The 18713-nt window shown below is 28.5% G+C and overlaps 1 protein-coding gene across 1 annotated transcript; it reads left to right on the top strand.

Annotated features, from left to right (window-relative positions):
* Positions 1-15471: 15471 nt before the first annotated feature.
* On the top strand, positions 15472-18258 carry LOC107888963 (transcription factor MYB108). Its single transcript, XM_016813241.2, has 3 exons — positions 15472-15729; positions 17226-17355; positions 17449-18258. Exons 1-3 carry the CDS (start codon positions 15570-15572, stop codon positions 18044-18046), a joined length of 888 nt encoding a protein of 295 aa, XP_016668730.2. The 5' UTR covers positions 15472-15569; the 3' UTR covers positions 18047-18258.
* The last annotated feature ends 455 nt before the right edge of the window (positions 18259-18713 follow it).

The raw sequence follows: 18713 nt of genomic DNA, 5'->3' as shown, positions 1-18713 counted from the left end.
TACTTGACCTTTTTCCCTTCAGTTTGACATACTCATAGATAAGATTATGAAATAAGAATTAATATAAAACTTAAATGTAACTTTGTTTGAAATGTTGTCGATTGAGTCTTAATTTGATTGGTATAGACATTATTACTAATATAGAAGGATATGGATTTGAGTGTGCTGAAATGCATTATCTTTCCATATATGGGTTAGAGAGGAATTATGAATAGTTCTAGGCATTCTGTCAAAAAGAACAAATATGATCATAACCAATAATGAGATTGTTAAAAAAAAAACTTATACCTTCCAAAATATATTTATTGTTTTATAAAAATAATGAGATTTTGATAATTCTACAATTGAATTAAAACTCAATTAATAAATGATACTATCTCAATCAAATTCTCTTAAATAATAGTTTATATATATACATATATATCATTCTTACTTTTGATTATCGATGAATATCTCATCCATGAAATGATAATTTGAAGAATTTAAAGGTAAAAATACCATGGAGACCCTTATAGTAAGAGTTGAATTGTATTTGCACTCTCCATTCAGAAAAAAAAAGAGAGGGTAAATTAGTCTTTATATATACATTAGATATAAAAATAAATTGGTCTTTCTGTTAAAATTTTCATTCCTTTTTACTGTTAAAAATTGATCCCTATATATCAGAATGAAGTACACATAGCATGCCATATGTAATTATCTAGTTATTGTGTTAGCAGTGCCAATTATTAACCGTAGAAATGGATGAAATTTTTATTAGAAATGACTAATTTACTTTTTAATCTAACGTACATAAATTAATTTAAACATTTTTTGAGTAAAGAAGGCAAAATAGAAATTGACTTATAATATAAGAGTCTAAATGGTAATTTTATCATAATTTAGATAGTGATTTGGTCAATCATTCAACATCAAGATGTATATATATGCGTTTATGTTATATAATATGGGATTCTACCTCCCATATATATATATGCAATGCATGGTTGCATTTGGTTATTTCGTATCCCTCAATGCTATAAATACTGTATTAGTTTATGCAATTTAATTAATTTTAATTTATATATTTTTTTAAAATTTTTAAAATTTCATTTTTAATTTAAATGATAATAATTAAATCTATCAAGATAAATTTTACTTAATAAGTTGTGAATTTAATATATATTGTTAAATTTAATATTTTTAAAAATTTAAAATTTTAGTGATAAATTAAATAGTAAAAAATTAATAAATTAATTAAAATATGGTGAAAATAATAAAATGAAATGACATCAAAGATGACGTTAAAAATAGAATTTGTCGTCCAATAACTGAAGATGGGAGAATTTTGATTATAGTTAAAATATAAATGGGAAACAAACCGTGGGGGGGAGAGGAGACAAAGAAATTGAGTTTAATTAATTAATGTTAAAAGAAAAAGAGATGGGATATGAGTAATGCAGGCGTGCGTGGAAAATGTACAGAGTTGAAGAGACATTAATAATTGAAATGGTGCTAGTCTTTTGCTTTGCTTCTTTGGCGGCTTTTCTATTAAAATTAATCTTTATCTCATAAAACGAAATTCATAATTAAGGTGTTGAACCCTTTTTGAATATAGTCTAAGTTCGAGTGTGTCGTCGTTGTTATGACTCTATCTTCTTTTTATAATTTTTAAAAAGCATCAATCTCAATTACAAAATTGTGCATCTCTTAACATATCATAATTTCTATTAAAGAAAGGTAGAAAGCAGAAAAATATATACAAACAATAAACAGAAATATATTATAAAATATTTTAATGTTATTAATATTATTTTTATAATTAAATTTAACAAATATTTTTTTTATCTTTTTAATATCTATATACTATTAATTTAAATTTAAGATTAAATTGATATTACGAGTTAACTAAATACTAACTCAATCAAGAAAAGTACTAAAAGAGCCTTACTTATTCTAAATAAGTTAAATTATTAGTTATCTTTTATTTTTTTCTTTAAAAAACAATAAAAAAAATTGCAAATGTTAAGATCTAAACTAATGCCACCCACATCTGTAAAATTATTTTTCACCACTTCAAAAAATTTTATTTTTGATATTTTTATATATTTCAATTTTATTGATAACATTATTAATTGATTTTGTGTCACAAGTCAACTTGATATAAACTTAAAAAAATGACAAAATCATTATAAACAATTTGATTGTATTTAATATGATTAATCGGATATATTTATCTATTTAAAATTCTTTTCACTAACCATTTAAACTTTTTTATTTTAATTTCATAAATATTGTATATGCGTTATTATTAGTTTCAAACCTTACTTTTTATGATTTATTATTTGTTATTTTTAAACGTACACTTGTATTCTAAATGTGTAGTTCCCATGAATACATGTGTGAGATAAAGTTTTCTCACAAAATATTATAGTCAATGATTTGAGTCATATAGATGAGGATAAAAATGAACTAAGAGAGGGTAAAAGTACCATAGAGGTCTCTGTACTAATATTTGGATTTCATTTTACCCTATCTATTAAAAAATAGATAAATTAGTTTACGTATGTTAAATTAAAGAGCATATCGGTTCTCTTGTTAAAAATTTCATGAATTTCTAATATTAAAAATTAGTCTTTTTGCGTTAACATGGAGTACACATGACATGCCACGTGTTATTATCTGATTATCCATCAATCGCTAATTTATAATAGTACAAATAGATGAAATTTTTGATAAAAATGAACTTTTTTTTTTAATTTAATATGCATGAATTAATTTATTAATGGATAAAACAAAGTATAATTTGACGGCTGATAATAAGTAAGATGGTAAAAGGAGGAAATTTTTGAAAGAGCGGCTCTTACTTAATGATTTGGTGAATTGAAACTATAATGAAAGATACAATGGATTGATATAAAATTTCAAAATTGAGGCTGTTTTTCAAATGTCCAAAACTACTATTTTCTTTGACAATTGTGCCTAAACTTCTTTTAGGATTATATATATAAACGCATGCCTCAAAAAAGAGTTCGTAGAAATTGAGACAAGGGAGGAAAAAAAATTACACTGTTTTCAACACGTTAAGTTTGGGTCAAAGACGCTTCAGATTATGAAGAGGAAAGAAAATTAATTAGCTATATTAATGGTAATTAATTAACAATGGGAGAGATTAATTAATAGATTTTTATGTGTGTGGAGGTGATTGAACCCATAAGCCCATAAAACCCGGGCTAGCTTTTTGACAAAACACCTAGAGGCATCACATTTTGTTTTTGAGTGTCTAATTTATTCTTGATTTCCAATGTTAGAATTAACACTTTTTTTTTCATAAAAAGGAAAACTCATTAATAGTGAAGAGGGATCAAATTTATTTAGTCTTTCGAGTATTATTTGCTTAGAGTCAATAGGTGAATCATATCTTATATATTGAGGGTTCAAACATTATCATAGGTAAATAATCATATTCTTTGGTAGGTGACTGTGTGTCACACGTGACTCAATCCAACAAGACACTCTTGTTTTGTGAGCCCATCGTTTCTTCAAGTAACTTCTCAATGCTTACAGGCTCTCCGTAGAGTCAGGAGGCAAAACTCTGACTCAACCCGAGGATAATACCAACCTATTGAGGAGTTTTATTAGCTCCAAACATACGATACTTTGAAAGCTTTTCTCTAAGGTGTCTGACCTTCCCTCAACATTAGTAAAGACTAAAGTCTGGGATCTTAAGTATCGAAGCTTAAGTCTCATAATGTGTAAATACCATATGTGTGAGTTTATATACCTTGCAAGATATGTTCTTAGTGTGTTAAAATGAAATTAAAATTTTTAAAATGATATTTAAATAATTTATATATAATGACTCAATTTTTATTTTTATTTATTATGATCTCTACAATATGAGATGAATTCAAACTCAATTTAATGTAATAATTAAAATAATTAAAATATAATATGTTATGAAAAATAACAAATTTTTAATTTAGTGGTAAGAATATTAAATTGTAGGCGAGCTTGATTCAATCTCGTCCATTCCCCCAATTATAAAAAAAATACATGAATAATAAAAATAAAAAAATAGAATGGGTCGATTTACACTTGTTTTGACACATTTTTGTATATTTTTGTGCGATTAATATTTTGGCGATCCAACTATTAAAATTATTAATAGAATTGTATTTATCATACATGTAAAATTTTGAATTGATCATATGATATCTCTATCATATCTGTTGCAGGCCCATTTACTCGGTGGCCCACTACCCGTTACAAGCCCAAATGACATTACAGGCCCAATAAGCCCAACTGGCCCCAAAACCCAGTCAGACTAGGGCAGAAACCCTAGCCCCCTGTTGTGCCGCACCTGCTCCTGGCCGCCTCACCTGCCCTCTGTTCACACCCACTTGCCCTGCCACAACTGCCACCGCCGCACCGTCCCATCACCCTGTTCTCACCATCAATTGCCTGCAACAAGGAAGCAAACAGGAAGCAAGCAAAAATAGGCTATAAAAGCCATTCAAAGAATGTAAAAGGGGGGGCTTCTTTTTTTTCTTTCTTTCTTTTGATTTTTCCTTTTGTAATAGAGACCAGATCAAAAAATAAATAAAAAACAAAAAAATCTTAAGGTGATTCTTTTTCTTTTTTTATTTTCGCATCTTTTCCCTTTTTAGATCTGTTCTTTTTACATTTATACATATATATACACATATTTATATAAAGAATAGTTTATATTTGCGCAAAAATAAAAAAAAAGAATAAAATTTTTACCTTTTTTGAATTTTTCGGCCACCGCGTGCGGTGGCCGGCGGTGGCCGGAGCAGCGCCGGCACGACGGACGGTGCGACGGACGGCGACCGAAGCTCGCCGGACTCTGAGCTACCCCCAGAGGTCTCCCCTCCCTCTCTCTCCTCTTTTTTTTTCCTCAGCAGCACAAAATGATTTTTTTTCGCAAAAAGGGGGTATTTATACCCCCCTGAAACGGCGCCGTTTCGGCAAAGGGGGTCTGCGCGTCGACCCGCGACCCGACCCGCTCCGACCCGGAGGATCCGCGTGTTTTTGCGGAGGGGCTAATTTCGCATTTAGCCCCTCCGCACTTTTAATTATTTTTAATTTAACCCTTGTCATTTTATAAATTTGCCCACTGATTTTTCGGGATTTCAATTTAGTCCCAAGAAAACGGCATCGTTTTACAGGCGAGGGAAAATTTCCCTTTTGGCCCCTAAAACTTTCGCGCGTTTTGCAAATCGATCCTTCTTCGTTTTATTTGCATTTTTTTTGCCCTAAATTTAAAGTTTTTATTCAAATAGATCCTAGTTTTAATTGCTAATTAATTATAATCTTTAATGTGACATGCTTGTATATTTATTCAAATTTGATAATTATTTTATTATTATTATTTTTACTAATTAATACTTATGCATATTTATTATATATATTATTATGTTCCCAATTCTTATATATATATATATATATATCTATTTATGCATATTTTAAATATATTCATCATATATTTATTTTAACCTTAATATATTATGTACTTATTATATACCTGTCTAATATTCTTATATTACATACTTTATTTATTTTTATGAGCCTACATATTATATACTAATACATATACGTATACTTATTTACTTATTATTTATTTTCTATTGTATATATATTTATGCCTATATGTACTTGCATTTATATGTACATTCTCACCCTAAAATATATTTCATACTCTAATACATTTCTCTTTTTATATACCCATATATATTTGTTTTATTTTATTATATTATACACGTATTTACATATATTTTATAAATATTTAAAACCTTCATACCATTACGTTTATATACTTGTATGCATTTTAACCTCCGCGTATCCTTTTATATTTCCCGCATGTATTTATTCGTAAATTCAAATAGTCACTATTATTATCGACTGTTTCACCTTTATTTGCCAATTTGTTATTCAACATTCGTAAACCCGATTTTCATATTAAGATATCGAGAAATCGTACCCTAACTTACGGGGTTTTGATTTCTTCGATAATTCTTAATTACGCGAACCCTTTTTCAACAAAGTTTTAAAAATAGTCTCGGGGATTAACAAAAGATCATGTTCTAACTTACGGGATGTGATCGTTCTCCTAAACCCGAGATAATCAAATACTTTTCAAATTGTGACGTCCGTTCACGTATTGAAAGCCCGAGATATTGCGTCCTAACTTACGGAGTGTAATTCTTTCTTTCAACGTAGAACGGATCCTTTGCCTTCTTGTGATTTAAATTATAGTTTAATGTATTTGGTTTAGTAAAAGGGGTTGTGTTCTAACTCACGGGACGCGATCTTTTCCCTAATCCCGATAACATCAAATATCTTTGAAAATAGACCAGTTTTGGCATTCATTCATCGTAAAATTGAAATATTGTGTCCTAACTTACGGGATATGGTTTTCTTTCTCGATTTGCGTGAAATATGCCCCATTTTTCTTAAAATTTTTAACGCATAGCAAAAGGATCGTATCTTCAAAAGTTTTCAATGTTCGACACTAAGACATCAGGTAATCGGCTAGGTACCAATTTTGGGCGTTACGGGGTGCTAATCCTTCCCCGTACGTAACCGACTCCCGAACCCGTTTTCTAAATTTCGCAGACCAAAATTGTTGTTTTAATAAAATCCACTCGTTTATTAAAAGCAACTACTTTTCAAGGTGATCCAATCACACCTTAATAAAAGATTGGTGGCGACTCCCGTTTTCATTTTCAAAATCCAAGTCGACCCCGTTTTCATCAAAAAAATGGTGTCAACAATATCAATCTAAAATATTGTATATATTATGGTTAAATTTTTTTATATAAAATAAATGGTCAAAAAAATTTAATTTACATCAAATTTGATATGCTTGATCTATATAAAATAAATATAAAATGAGACAATTAAATTAATTAAATATTAATAATATAAAAATATACAAAATGGTATAAAAATAGTTTAATTTTACACCGATTTAAGTGAATCCTATGAATATATAACTTTAAGATGAAGATAGTACAGACACCATATCCAAATTTACTTAAAACGAACTATAAATGTGAAAATGTATACTAACATATAACATTTTCAATAATATTAATATGAATATGAGACTAAAAAGTTACATGAATACAAACTTGACATGAATTTTTTTTTTCAAATAAAGATGGAAAATAAAATGTAAAAAATTAAAACATGATTATTAGTTATAGATTAATTAAAGGATAAAATATATTGTAGGTTACTTTAAAATAGTGTCGTTCCTATTTTGATCACTCTAATTTTTTTTGTCAATTTAGTCATTCTGATTAAGATAATTCTTTGAATTGATTACCGCTATTAAAAATTTTGTTAATTCACTAACGGATTATTGACATGACATTTTTTTTTTACTTTTGACTAAAGATAGGACTTCTCTATAATTAGTCCAAAACACTTATTTTTTTATTTGCAACATAAAAACCACCAATCCTCATTATCGCCCAACGCTCAATATAAAAGAGGTAAAATGCCATGTCAGCAATCCGTTAGTGAATTAACGGAATTTTTAACGACAATGATCAATTAAGCTGTAAGTACCTAAATTTGCCCGGGCCCAAACTATTAACCAGCCCAAACAATTAAAAACATAAAAACAAATAACAAATAATCCAAGTCCAAATTTAAGCCCAAAAAAATACAAAGCCCGATAGGCCCAAAATGTTTAAAATTTTCAAAAACCCTAGGGTTTCTACCCAACCCTAGCGCCACAGCCTCGGTCACCCAACACTCCACATGCCTTCGTCAGCATACCCTCCGCCCGATGACTACTTCCTTGCACCGAAATAGCAAGGTTTCCCTCGTTGACCTCTGCCCCAACCTGCAAACATGGCAAAGAAAAGAAAGGAGCGAATAGAGAAATGACAAAGAAATAGTAATCAAAGAGGAGAACACGCAAATGAAAATAGTGCATGTAGTCGGCTATATATAGCCACATGAGTCACTGTAATTAGGGGGATTTTCGGAAGAGAAAAAAAAATTGTATTAAACACGAAAAAGAAATCAAAAAAGAGAATCAATTTCAAAAGGTGATTTACGATTCATATTCTGTTGATTTTTTTATTTTCCTTTTAAAATTCTTTTCAAAAAACAAATAAAAAGAGATGAGAAAGGGAGCCTACCTACGGTTTCGACCATCGGAGCCCCTTTCTCTGGCGTGGATATCGGACCAAGGGACGCCTCTCGTTTTCATCGTTCCCAAGCCATGAGCCACGATGAGTGGAGGCCCATGGGATGCTGATGAGGCCCTTGAGTCGGCCAAGCAGAGAAAAGAGAAAGGGAGAGGGAGAGAGCAAAAAGGCTCTCTATTTTTTTGAAAAAAAAGAGTGCAAAAATAGAGTTTCAAAAAAAAATTGCTTTTATAAGGGACAAGAAACGGTGCCGTTTTGCACCCAAAACCCCAACGCCAAAAGTCGTATGCGCCAAAACCGCGCGCGACCCGACCCGCTCTAGGGGGGATCCGCGCATTTTGCTCTTTTGGGATATTTATCCCTTTAGTCCCTCCGCTTTTTAGCCAGTTCGCAATCAAGTTTCTTTTTATTTTAATTTGTGCCCTATAATTTACTCCGGTCTTCAAGTTAGTCCTATATGAAGTGTCGCGTTTTGGAGGGCGGGAATATTTGCCCATCTGGTCATTCCATGTCATTCGCGTTTTTCAATGTGGTCCTACCTCCCTTTTTTATTCTGATTTATCCCCCTTAAATTTCATTTAAGTTTCAATCTAGTCCCTTTTATGCTTATTCATCTATTTTATTATAATTTAGACTCTAGATTTCATCCCAACTTCAATTTAATCCTTTATTCGTTTAATTTCAGGTTTTTATTTTATTTTCATTTTACTTCATTTATTTATTTATTTATATGCATATTGATCTGCTTTATTCTATTTATTCATCGTTATATTCATTCATTCATTTAATTTTCTACTACTCATATATTTAGAATTTATATGATTATTTATTCCTTTACTTACGCGTTTTATTATTATTATTATTATTATTATTTTGAACATATCATGTTTTTTAAGTTATTATCAATTTTAAATATTTTAAATATATTATTTCTTTTAAACTATTATACGTATTATTTATTTTAAAATTTTTATATACATCTTTGTATTTTAAATTATGATGTATATATACATATATATTATTTATTTTAAATTTCTTATATGTTATTTAACTATATCGTTTTATATGATAATTGTGTTAAAATTTTTTATTATTTATTATAAATTTTTCTACTACTATTAATTTTAAAATTTTATATGTTATTTATATTAAACTTTTGTACATATCTTCCATATGTTAATTATTTTAAATTATTTTTGTTACAATATTATTTATTCTAAACTTTTATATGCAATTTTAATTTTTTTTGAATTATTATTTTAAGTTATTCTATTTATATAATTTTGTTATCTTGTATATTAATGATTTTAAACTGCTTAATATCATTTACTTTAAATCGTTTTCCACAGTATCTATTTCAAGCTTGTTTTTCCTACATGTTATTCGTCTAGAATAGTCTTATTGCTTATTTTTAATTGTTCGTATTTATTAATTTCATTTCTCTTTAATTATTAATATTTAAATAATGTATGTTGAGCGATTATTGTCATTGTGTGTACTATAATTCGTTCACTTGTATTTTCATATTATTGTCGCACATTTGTGTGATGTTATTCATGTATATTTGCTCCATGCTCGTTACTATATTTTTATGTCATTGCATTGTGAATTAAGCTCCAACATTTTTATCCAATATAGATCGCTTTATTTTACTCCAAATAAATAAATGCACATCGTTTCGGTTTTACAATCGCTATTACTCAAAAAAATTTAAAATTGAGGCAATATCTCATTTTTTCGGAAATTCGAGAAATCGTGCCCTAACTTATTGGGTTTTGATTTTTCCCGTTTGTCCAAATAATCAAATATCCCTATAAAACTTCGTCTGTGTTTTCTAAACTTCAAAACAAGGCAATATTCCGTGTTTGGAGATTCTAGAGATCGTGCCCTGCGTGTTGGGTTTCGATTTTTTCGTTTGACCCAAATAATCAAATAACCTTTTAAAATTTCAATGCATGAATCTTGGAAATCACGAGATGATTTTGGTATCAAAGGTTTGAAATGTCGTGTCCTACGAGCTGGATGTGATATTTTATTTCTTCGAAACAAGAGAATCTTAAAATCCACTTCAAGTTTACAAAAATTAATAAAAAGGGATCGTATTTTAAAATTTATTTTAAAATCTTTTCAACTTTCGACATTAAGATGTTAATTAATCGGTTAGGTACCAATTTTGGGCGTGACGAGGGTGCTAACCCTTCCTTGCATGTAACCGACTCCCGAACTCGTTTTCTCAACTTTCGTAGATCAAAATCATTTGTTTTAATAAATCAAAATATTTTATTAAAATAATCAAATTTCTAGGTGATCCGATCACACCTAAATAAAAAAGATTGGTGGCGACTCTCATTTTCGTTTTTGCTTTCAAAACCAAAGTCGACCCATTTTTAAAAAAAAAATAGTTTCGACATAAGCAATTATCTTAATTAAAATGACTAAATTGACAAAATAATTTTAGAATAATCAAAATAAGAATGAATATTATTTTAAAGTGATTTGTTGCGGTATAATTTACGCTTAATTAAATAATCACTACTTTTAACTACAAATTCCATAAAATTGTTGCCAAAGCTACTTGCTTTACCAATAAAAAAAAAAGAAGGAAACAACGTACTTCAGTTAGAAGCGTTTAGATACAGGTGTAGATAAATCCTAATATAAGCGGTAAAAATTTTCAAGCCTTCAGCGATTCACTAAACTGGTGATATAGGTCCTTGAAATCCTAATTCTAGGTATTTTCTGTTTGTGGATTCATCAAAATCGGGGTCTATATTTGCACTTGGAAATGTAAATTTTGTCAATATATATAGAAAGAGAGAGCCGGCTAGGGAAATATTCTTACAACAACTTAGATAGCAACAATTAAACAAAATATTCCTACAACAACTTAATCTGTAGAAATTAATATACATGTTGATTATAGTTTATAGTAAGATATGTTTCCATTCGTTTTATTGCTTAAGAATACTCCTGTTCGGGTCGAAATAATATCTAGGTAAAGTTCTTTTAAGCAATGGTGAATTTAGGAGGCTCGTAGGGCCCTAACCCCTAAAATAATTTTTTTTTATTTATGTTTTTTTATAGATTATAAAATTTTAAATTAATAATGGTAAAATTATACTTTAGCCCTAAAAATGATTAAAAAAATTGATTTAATCCTTTAAAAATTATAAAGATATAGATTATTAAAACAATAAAATTATATTTTTACTATTGTAAAAATATACAATTTAATTACGACCCCAAAATATTTTTTGAGCTTCCCCCTACTTCTAAGCAATGACTACAAAATTCGAACATTAAAACGAATATTTGAATATGGTAATTATTAGGTGGGTCCTTGGTTTTTTTTCACTGTAGTATATATATATAGTTAAATTATGGTTTGAGTCCTCTTATAATTTTTAAATTTGAGATTTAATCTTTATCCTTTAAATTGACACCAATATTTTCACAACTATTTAAATTAAATAATAATATTATAAACATAAAAACGCTAAATTATATCAAATTAAAGAATAAAAAATATAATAGAGGGACCAAAACCATCATTTAACCTATAGAAGTTAATGCAAACAAGTAATTATGGTGACGCATGAGAAAGTCCAAAAAAATCCTTAAACAAAGAAAAAGAAAAAGAAAACACACACACATTGGTCCTACTACAGAAAAACAACTAAAGATATGTTCCCTACAACAAGAGACAAATTAAACATATGGGACTTAATTGGATATAAAAGCATCTGTATAACATAAATATTATAAGCATTACCAACTCTTATCTCTCATATTTTTATAGTCATAGGCTATAACACGTGATGGTCATGTCATGTCATGTCATGAATACTTTTGTCTTCTATTATATGTTGTTTTAACTACAACTTTCTTTTTAAAGAATGATCCGACAACATTATATATTGTTGCATATACATATATAAATATTCATAAAGGTAGGTTCATGTATCTAATCTTAAAACTTGAATTGCTTGATTAATATTTGATGAATATTTCATAATGTCTTTTCTCTCTTTGTTACATTGTTTATTATTATATAAAACTATAGCTACACGTGTGGGTAATAAAAGTATATGCATCCATCCATTAATCTTTAATAAACAAGGTAGATTTGGTATATAATTATAATAAAAATAATTTGACTTGAAATTTGACTTAAAGTCGAATTCAGGATCTCACCTTATATAATAAAATTTTACAGACATTTTAGGTTACTAAATTATTTTTCGACTAAATTAACAATTTTTCGACTAAATTAACAATGGTGAGTCATTTTTTCTATTAGAACTATAACCCATCATTTTGTTAGTTACTGCAAAAATTAGTGAGTGAAGTGTTGTTTTTCATTTAGTTACATGTTTTAAGATAATGTTACGTGAATGAAATAAAGAGACCATAACATAGGTATATTTGGGTGAGAAAGGATTGAGTATATTTGAGTAATAACGATCATCAATTTATTGATGCTCGTATGAAGCATGAAGCTATAACTCATGGAGACCATATTGAAGATTTATCAAGCATTGAATAAATTTTATCTAGATTTCGTGAAAACTGTTATTGTTGTTTCACGAGCTACAATCCCTTTTACTGACGAGGCAGCTTTTAATCTCATCCCTTCTAGATAATGTGATACAAGCTTGTAGGGGATGAATAGAGTAAGAGGAGAATAATGATGTCGATTTGGTGATATTTTCTACTTTGGTTTATAATTATGGTTGGTTTAAATTGTGCATTTGAAATTATTTTTGATATGTTGGCTGAATTTGTGTTGGCAAGCTTTTTTTTTTTTTGGTTTCTAATAGGATCCGGTTATTATTGGAAGTACATGTTAAGGGGAATTTGAGGCGGGTGATTTGTCTCGATAAATAAAGGCCTTTTAGTGAGGTGGATTTCCTTTGACATTTTTGCCAAAAAAGGAGAGATATATGGCCAACAGATGTTGTTGTTTGGTTGGTCTGGGCCTTGATTTTGTTGTGAAAATTGTGATTGTAGTGTGTGATACACAAGAATGACTTGGATTGGGTACTTGAGGGGAAGTAAGTTTTCATGTGCTGGTTGATTTTACCAAAATGCTAAAGAGAAAGATTGTTGGAAACTTTGATTGCTTGTTGCACTTCATATTCGGACAATAAATAGAACAAAAGTTTTGGTGCAATCAAAATTCTTTAGTTGGCATGTTTGGTTGATACATGGGCCTTGATTATTGCATCTTGTTAAACCAACAAATGAGGAGAATTTCATGTTGGAATATAGATTCAATATTTTTATCCGTTCGACTAACTTGAAGGAGAATGGAGGAGTTTAAGTTGCCGAAGTTTCTTATCGTTACCATTGTCCTTGTCTTGATTAGAGTATTTGAAGCTAATAGGAGGCTTGTTTCTGAAAGCATTAATAGATTAATTATTCCACATAATTCAATGGATAAATCTAACTTTTGAATAAGAGTTTAAAGTCTATAAAAGCACTACTGAAGGGATTTTTGTATCATCCATTTTTGGAATGCCTATGTTGCATTTTTGATTCTATTTTTGTTAATCGTATGTGAGGATTATTTTGGTGAATGATTTGCAACAATTTGGGTTCAATATAACGGTTGCAAATATTTGTCGATTTAAGGGTAGTTTGAGCTTTAATCAGTTATTGTATCAAACAAATTATTGAATAAAGTTATTCTTTAAAAGATGTTCCACATATATGTAAGATTAATGAATCCGAACTGCATTAATACATTTATTTCTCTTCTTACTTTAATTCTTATTTTATCTTACTAAAAATTTGTACTATCCCAACTTTTATTTAATAATAAAAGCAAAGAAAAAAAGAAAAGTAGAAGACGTGTGGAAAATTTTGGTAGCATCTATAATTTAAAATATAGCTTCCAATCCATGGTATTATTGGTACACCTCAGTGCAAACCAATCATCCTTTTATTCATTTTTTATATATTACACTTGAGGTTTTATTGAAACTTTATTTATTTTAATGTATAGTTTTGGGACTACATTGAATTAATACAATAATTTAATGAAGCTTTTTTCTTTGGTTACCTTGTGTGCCGGGCACTTAAAACATTGAATTAATCCCCTTTCTTCATACTTAAAAAAAACAACTTAATAAGTACAAAAATTAGGTATCAAATTGATATATTTTAATGGTATTGATTTCATTTATTAAAATTATTATGGGTTTTTTTTATCAGGATTGAAATTAGATTTTATTTTTTATTTAAAAAATAAGTAAAATAATTTATTTACATTAAATTAAAAAATTAAACTAATTTTTTCAGCTAAACATTTGTATGACTAGTAGAATAATAAGACAATTTTACATATGACATGTCACGTTACCTCATGTTGATATAAAGAGATTATTCTTTAATCCAATATATATAGATTAATTTATTCATTTTTTAAATAAATGGACAAAATATAATGGAAAGATGTATAATACTTTTACCTTCAATATATCTATCATTATTATAAGTATGAATATGAATAGAAATAGCCATGCCCACTTAGACACCGATGTGGACAATTATAATAACTAGGAATTAATTAAGATATAATGACAATTAATTATTTAATTACTTGTTAATTGAATTTAAAAAATTAATTGTATCCAAGCCTTCAATAGTGTTGTGAGAACCACATTAATATAAGTGTAAATACAAGTCCTTAATTACGCAATTAATTTACCTTTTTAAAATCAGCAAATAGCATTAACTATTTTCATTGCTACATATCACACATGTCATGTAATAACAAACACCATCATTGATTGCCCTTATTTGCTTGTTTTCAGAGGGAATAATTTGTCTAATTTCAAAATTCGCAAAAGATATTTACACCATTAACTTTGTATTAAGATTTTACGGGATATAAATATTGATTATCACTTCCAATAATTTAAATTTAAATTTTTTTCGTAAAAATATAATCTCACTTATTGTTACACCCATAAATTAACGTGGGTGGATGAAGTAAAAATTGTATAACTTCCTAATTTTTATTTATAAAAATGGATAAAAATATACAACTTGTTTGAAAGATAACAAAATAAGTTTCTTTCCCCAAGGAACTGATAAAACAAACATTAAAAAATAAAAAAAAAGGTGAAATCGTCAACCTTCAAACTTAAAAACCCTGTTCCTATTCGCAATGTCCTAAGGACTATATATTAATTAATTACTTTATATTAAAGCTTAAGTGATTAATTAATTAATTAAAATGAAGCTCCTATTGCGGCTCTCTCACATGTTTACTACCTTTAAGTTGAACCCCCATTTTTCAAGCCAATATCCTTTTCTACTTCTATAAAAACCCCCACTTCTCTATCTTACCATCCACTATCAACCCATCTCTCTTTATTAGTCTCCATTAAAAGAATGGATGTTAAAGCAAGGAGTAGTAGTGGTCCAAACATGGTAAGTACTGAAGAAGAGGACTTGAAAAGAGGTCCTTGGACTATTGAAGAAGATTTTAAACTCATCAACTATATTTCCATTCATGGCAAAGGTCGATGGAACTCTCTTGCTCATTCTGCAGGTAATTTAATATATATATATATATTCTAAGCTTTCATGAAATTTATATTTGTTCAAGTAGTCACATGCCAAAACTCTTCAGTTTCTCATCAAACATTTTAAGAGCTCTCGACGAAGCCTTTTAATATAGTAACACAAGTTGGTTTTTCATGTCTTTTCTTTCTTACATGAGTGCAAAGTGTTTTTCTTTAGTAAAAAAGAACAGATGTTTGGGGTTTGTTTGTTTTTCTGCATATTTAGACACTATTTGTGGGTTTGCAATGAGGTTTATTGATGATTGCTTCTCAATCAATCATGAAAAGAAGAAAGAGACGTATGGGAGAAAATGAGCTTTGTTTTCTTTCTTCTTTTCCATAACATTTATTTTAAGAAAGAAAATTTCATACCAAAAGCAACCCTAGAAAAGTAAAAACATCTTCCTTTCTATATTAAAATCATGATTTCGCAAACTAAATTTAAAAAAGTTTTGTCTTTAGAAGTCCCTTTTTTTTTTAAATCTAGTTGGCTTTATGATAGAAATAATTTTATTATTTTTTATTTTTAAGTTTTTATTATTCAGTATATTTGTGATGGATTTTTTTAACTTTAGAAATAGTAATAAATCTAAGATTTTTATTTTTTAAAATATCAATTAAATATATACTGTGGTTTCTTAACTTCATTATTAGAGTTGCCGATTGAGTCCTATCTCGATTGTTGTGAGCATTGTTGTTAATGTAGGAAGACGTGAGTTTAAATGCACTGAAACGCATTATCCTCCTATTTATAGGTTGGAGGGAGGCTATGGGTAATTCTAGATATTGTGTTAAAAAGAGTAGATATGATCAGAACCTATAATAAAATTTATTAAAAAACACTTCATTATTAGAATTAAAAAATTCCACTGCTAATGTATTAAATAATTTTTCTTATTTTATACTTAGTTGTCAATGTGTCAAGTAATTTTTCTTATTTTAAAGTAGGATTCAAGAATAAGTGAATTTTCAATTAAAATTTTTATATATTTTAAATAATTTTTTTAAAACTTTTATAATATATTATAAAATTTAAACTACTTGTTTCTGTATTTTAATTGAATGTTTTTAACTTTTAAAAGATTTATAATATGTATTTTATTTAATCTTGTAAAATTAATAAATAAAAAATTATGAAATTATTTCTAGAGTAGTGGAGTTGAAGTTAAAATTAATAAACAAAAGGCAAAAATAGCCCCCATTTCACTCCGTCTAATTACCATCCCTAATTGAATTAAAAAAAGTAATTACCATCCCTAATTCCCTAGTAACACCAAACACTTGATTTAAACTACATCATTTTTACACACTCATTTTCGAGATTGATAGTTGTTTTTCTCAGCAATGTTATCTCTAAAGTTCGAATTTATATTCTTTTCTTGAGAATGTATTGTATCTTAATATCACATTCAACACTTGTTGACTAAACTAAACCTTCTTTTTAGTTGAACTAAACTAATTCTAAAGTTTTAATGTTAAACAGGTCTTAAACGAACTGGAAAAAGTTGTAGGTTGAGATGGTTGAATTATCTTCGGCCTGATGTCCGACGTGGGAACATCACACTTGAGGAACAACTTTTGATTCTTCAACTTCACTCGCGATGGGGAAATCGGTAATATATTTTAACCTATAACTCTCTACATGATCATTTCATAATGTTCTTTGAGTTTTTTTTATTCAATTTGTTGTGTATTTTACATATTAGATGGTCCAAAATCGCCCAATACTTGCCCGGAAGAACCGACAATGAGATCAAGAACTATTGGAGAACTCGTGTCCAAAAACATGCCAAACAACTCAAATGTGACGTCAACAGCAAAGAATTCAAGGACACCATGCGTTACCTATGGATGCCTAGGTTAGTTGAAAGGATTCAAGCTGCCACCACCACCACTGACACCGCGTCCGCTTTAGCTGCCACGACGAGCAATGCGAGCATTGAGCAAATGTTGTTGCCTAATTTGAGTTATTACACTCTAGATAACGTTAGCACTGCTGCCTCATCGGACTCTATCGGGACTCAAGTTTCACCAATTTCAGATTCAACTGATTATTACAACGGTGTCTTGGCTAATTATAACCCAAATCAGGATTATTTCCAAGCTAACCATGAATCCTTAATAAGTCCCATTGGGAATTATTGCAACAATGGCGATGGCATGGATTTTGGGTTGATAGAATTGAACCACCATTGGGTAGGTGATGGTGATGGTGATGGTGATGGTGATGGTGATGGATTGCATAATTTATTGAACGCTGAAGATTTTTTCTTCTTACAGCACCAGTTCAACTTTAACATGTGAAATGCAAATATGTATCTTCAAAAATAGATTGAAAATGGGGGAAATGGAACTTAATTGTAGAGGGACCAAAAAAAATATTCACATTAATGTTTTAGAACATATATAGATTTTGTCTTAGTTGAACTTGTACGAAAAAAAAAAGATTGTCTTTCTACTTTTTATTGGATTACTGTAAAAAAAATTATAAACGAGACTAGAAACATGTTATTTTATCCATCTTTTCTGAAAAAATCTATAAATGATATTAGATATATCTAAATATTTTATATAAAATATAAATATGCTCATAAATATTAAAACATAAAAATTAACTAAAAGCGAAATAGAAATTTAACGTCCAATCATTGATATTTATTTTATGTGTATCAGTTCTTCTATGCTCTTAATAACTCACTTAGATAATGGTTGTTTTATGAAATTGTTGAGCACAAGGACCTTCTCACAGCTTCTGTATATATAAGCATGTATATGCACATTTTCCCATAAAAACATATTCCATTCATACATTTTGTGCTTTTTCAAATGAAGTATTAACATCTTCAATAAATTCATGAGTTACTGAAGAAATTTAAGCATAATTTATGTTAATCAAGAAAAGTAAGTTTTCGTTACATCATAACCATCATTAATAATATTTTTAATTAACATAATTTAAATCAATAAATAA

This window comes from Gossypium hirsutum, chromosome A09 (genome assembly GCF_007990345.1).
Source record: "Gossypium hirsutum isolate 1008001.06 chromosome A09, Gossypium_hirsutum_v2.1, whole genome shotgun sequence".
Classification (NCBI taxonomy): Eukaryota; Viridiplantae; Streptophyta; class Magnoliopsida; order Malvales; family Malvaceae; genus Gossypium; species Gossypium hirsutum.
Note: the sequence above shows the minus strand (reverse complement) of the source record. Positions and strands in the feature narration are given on the sequence as shown.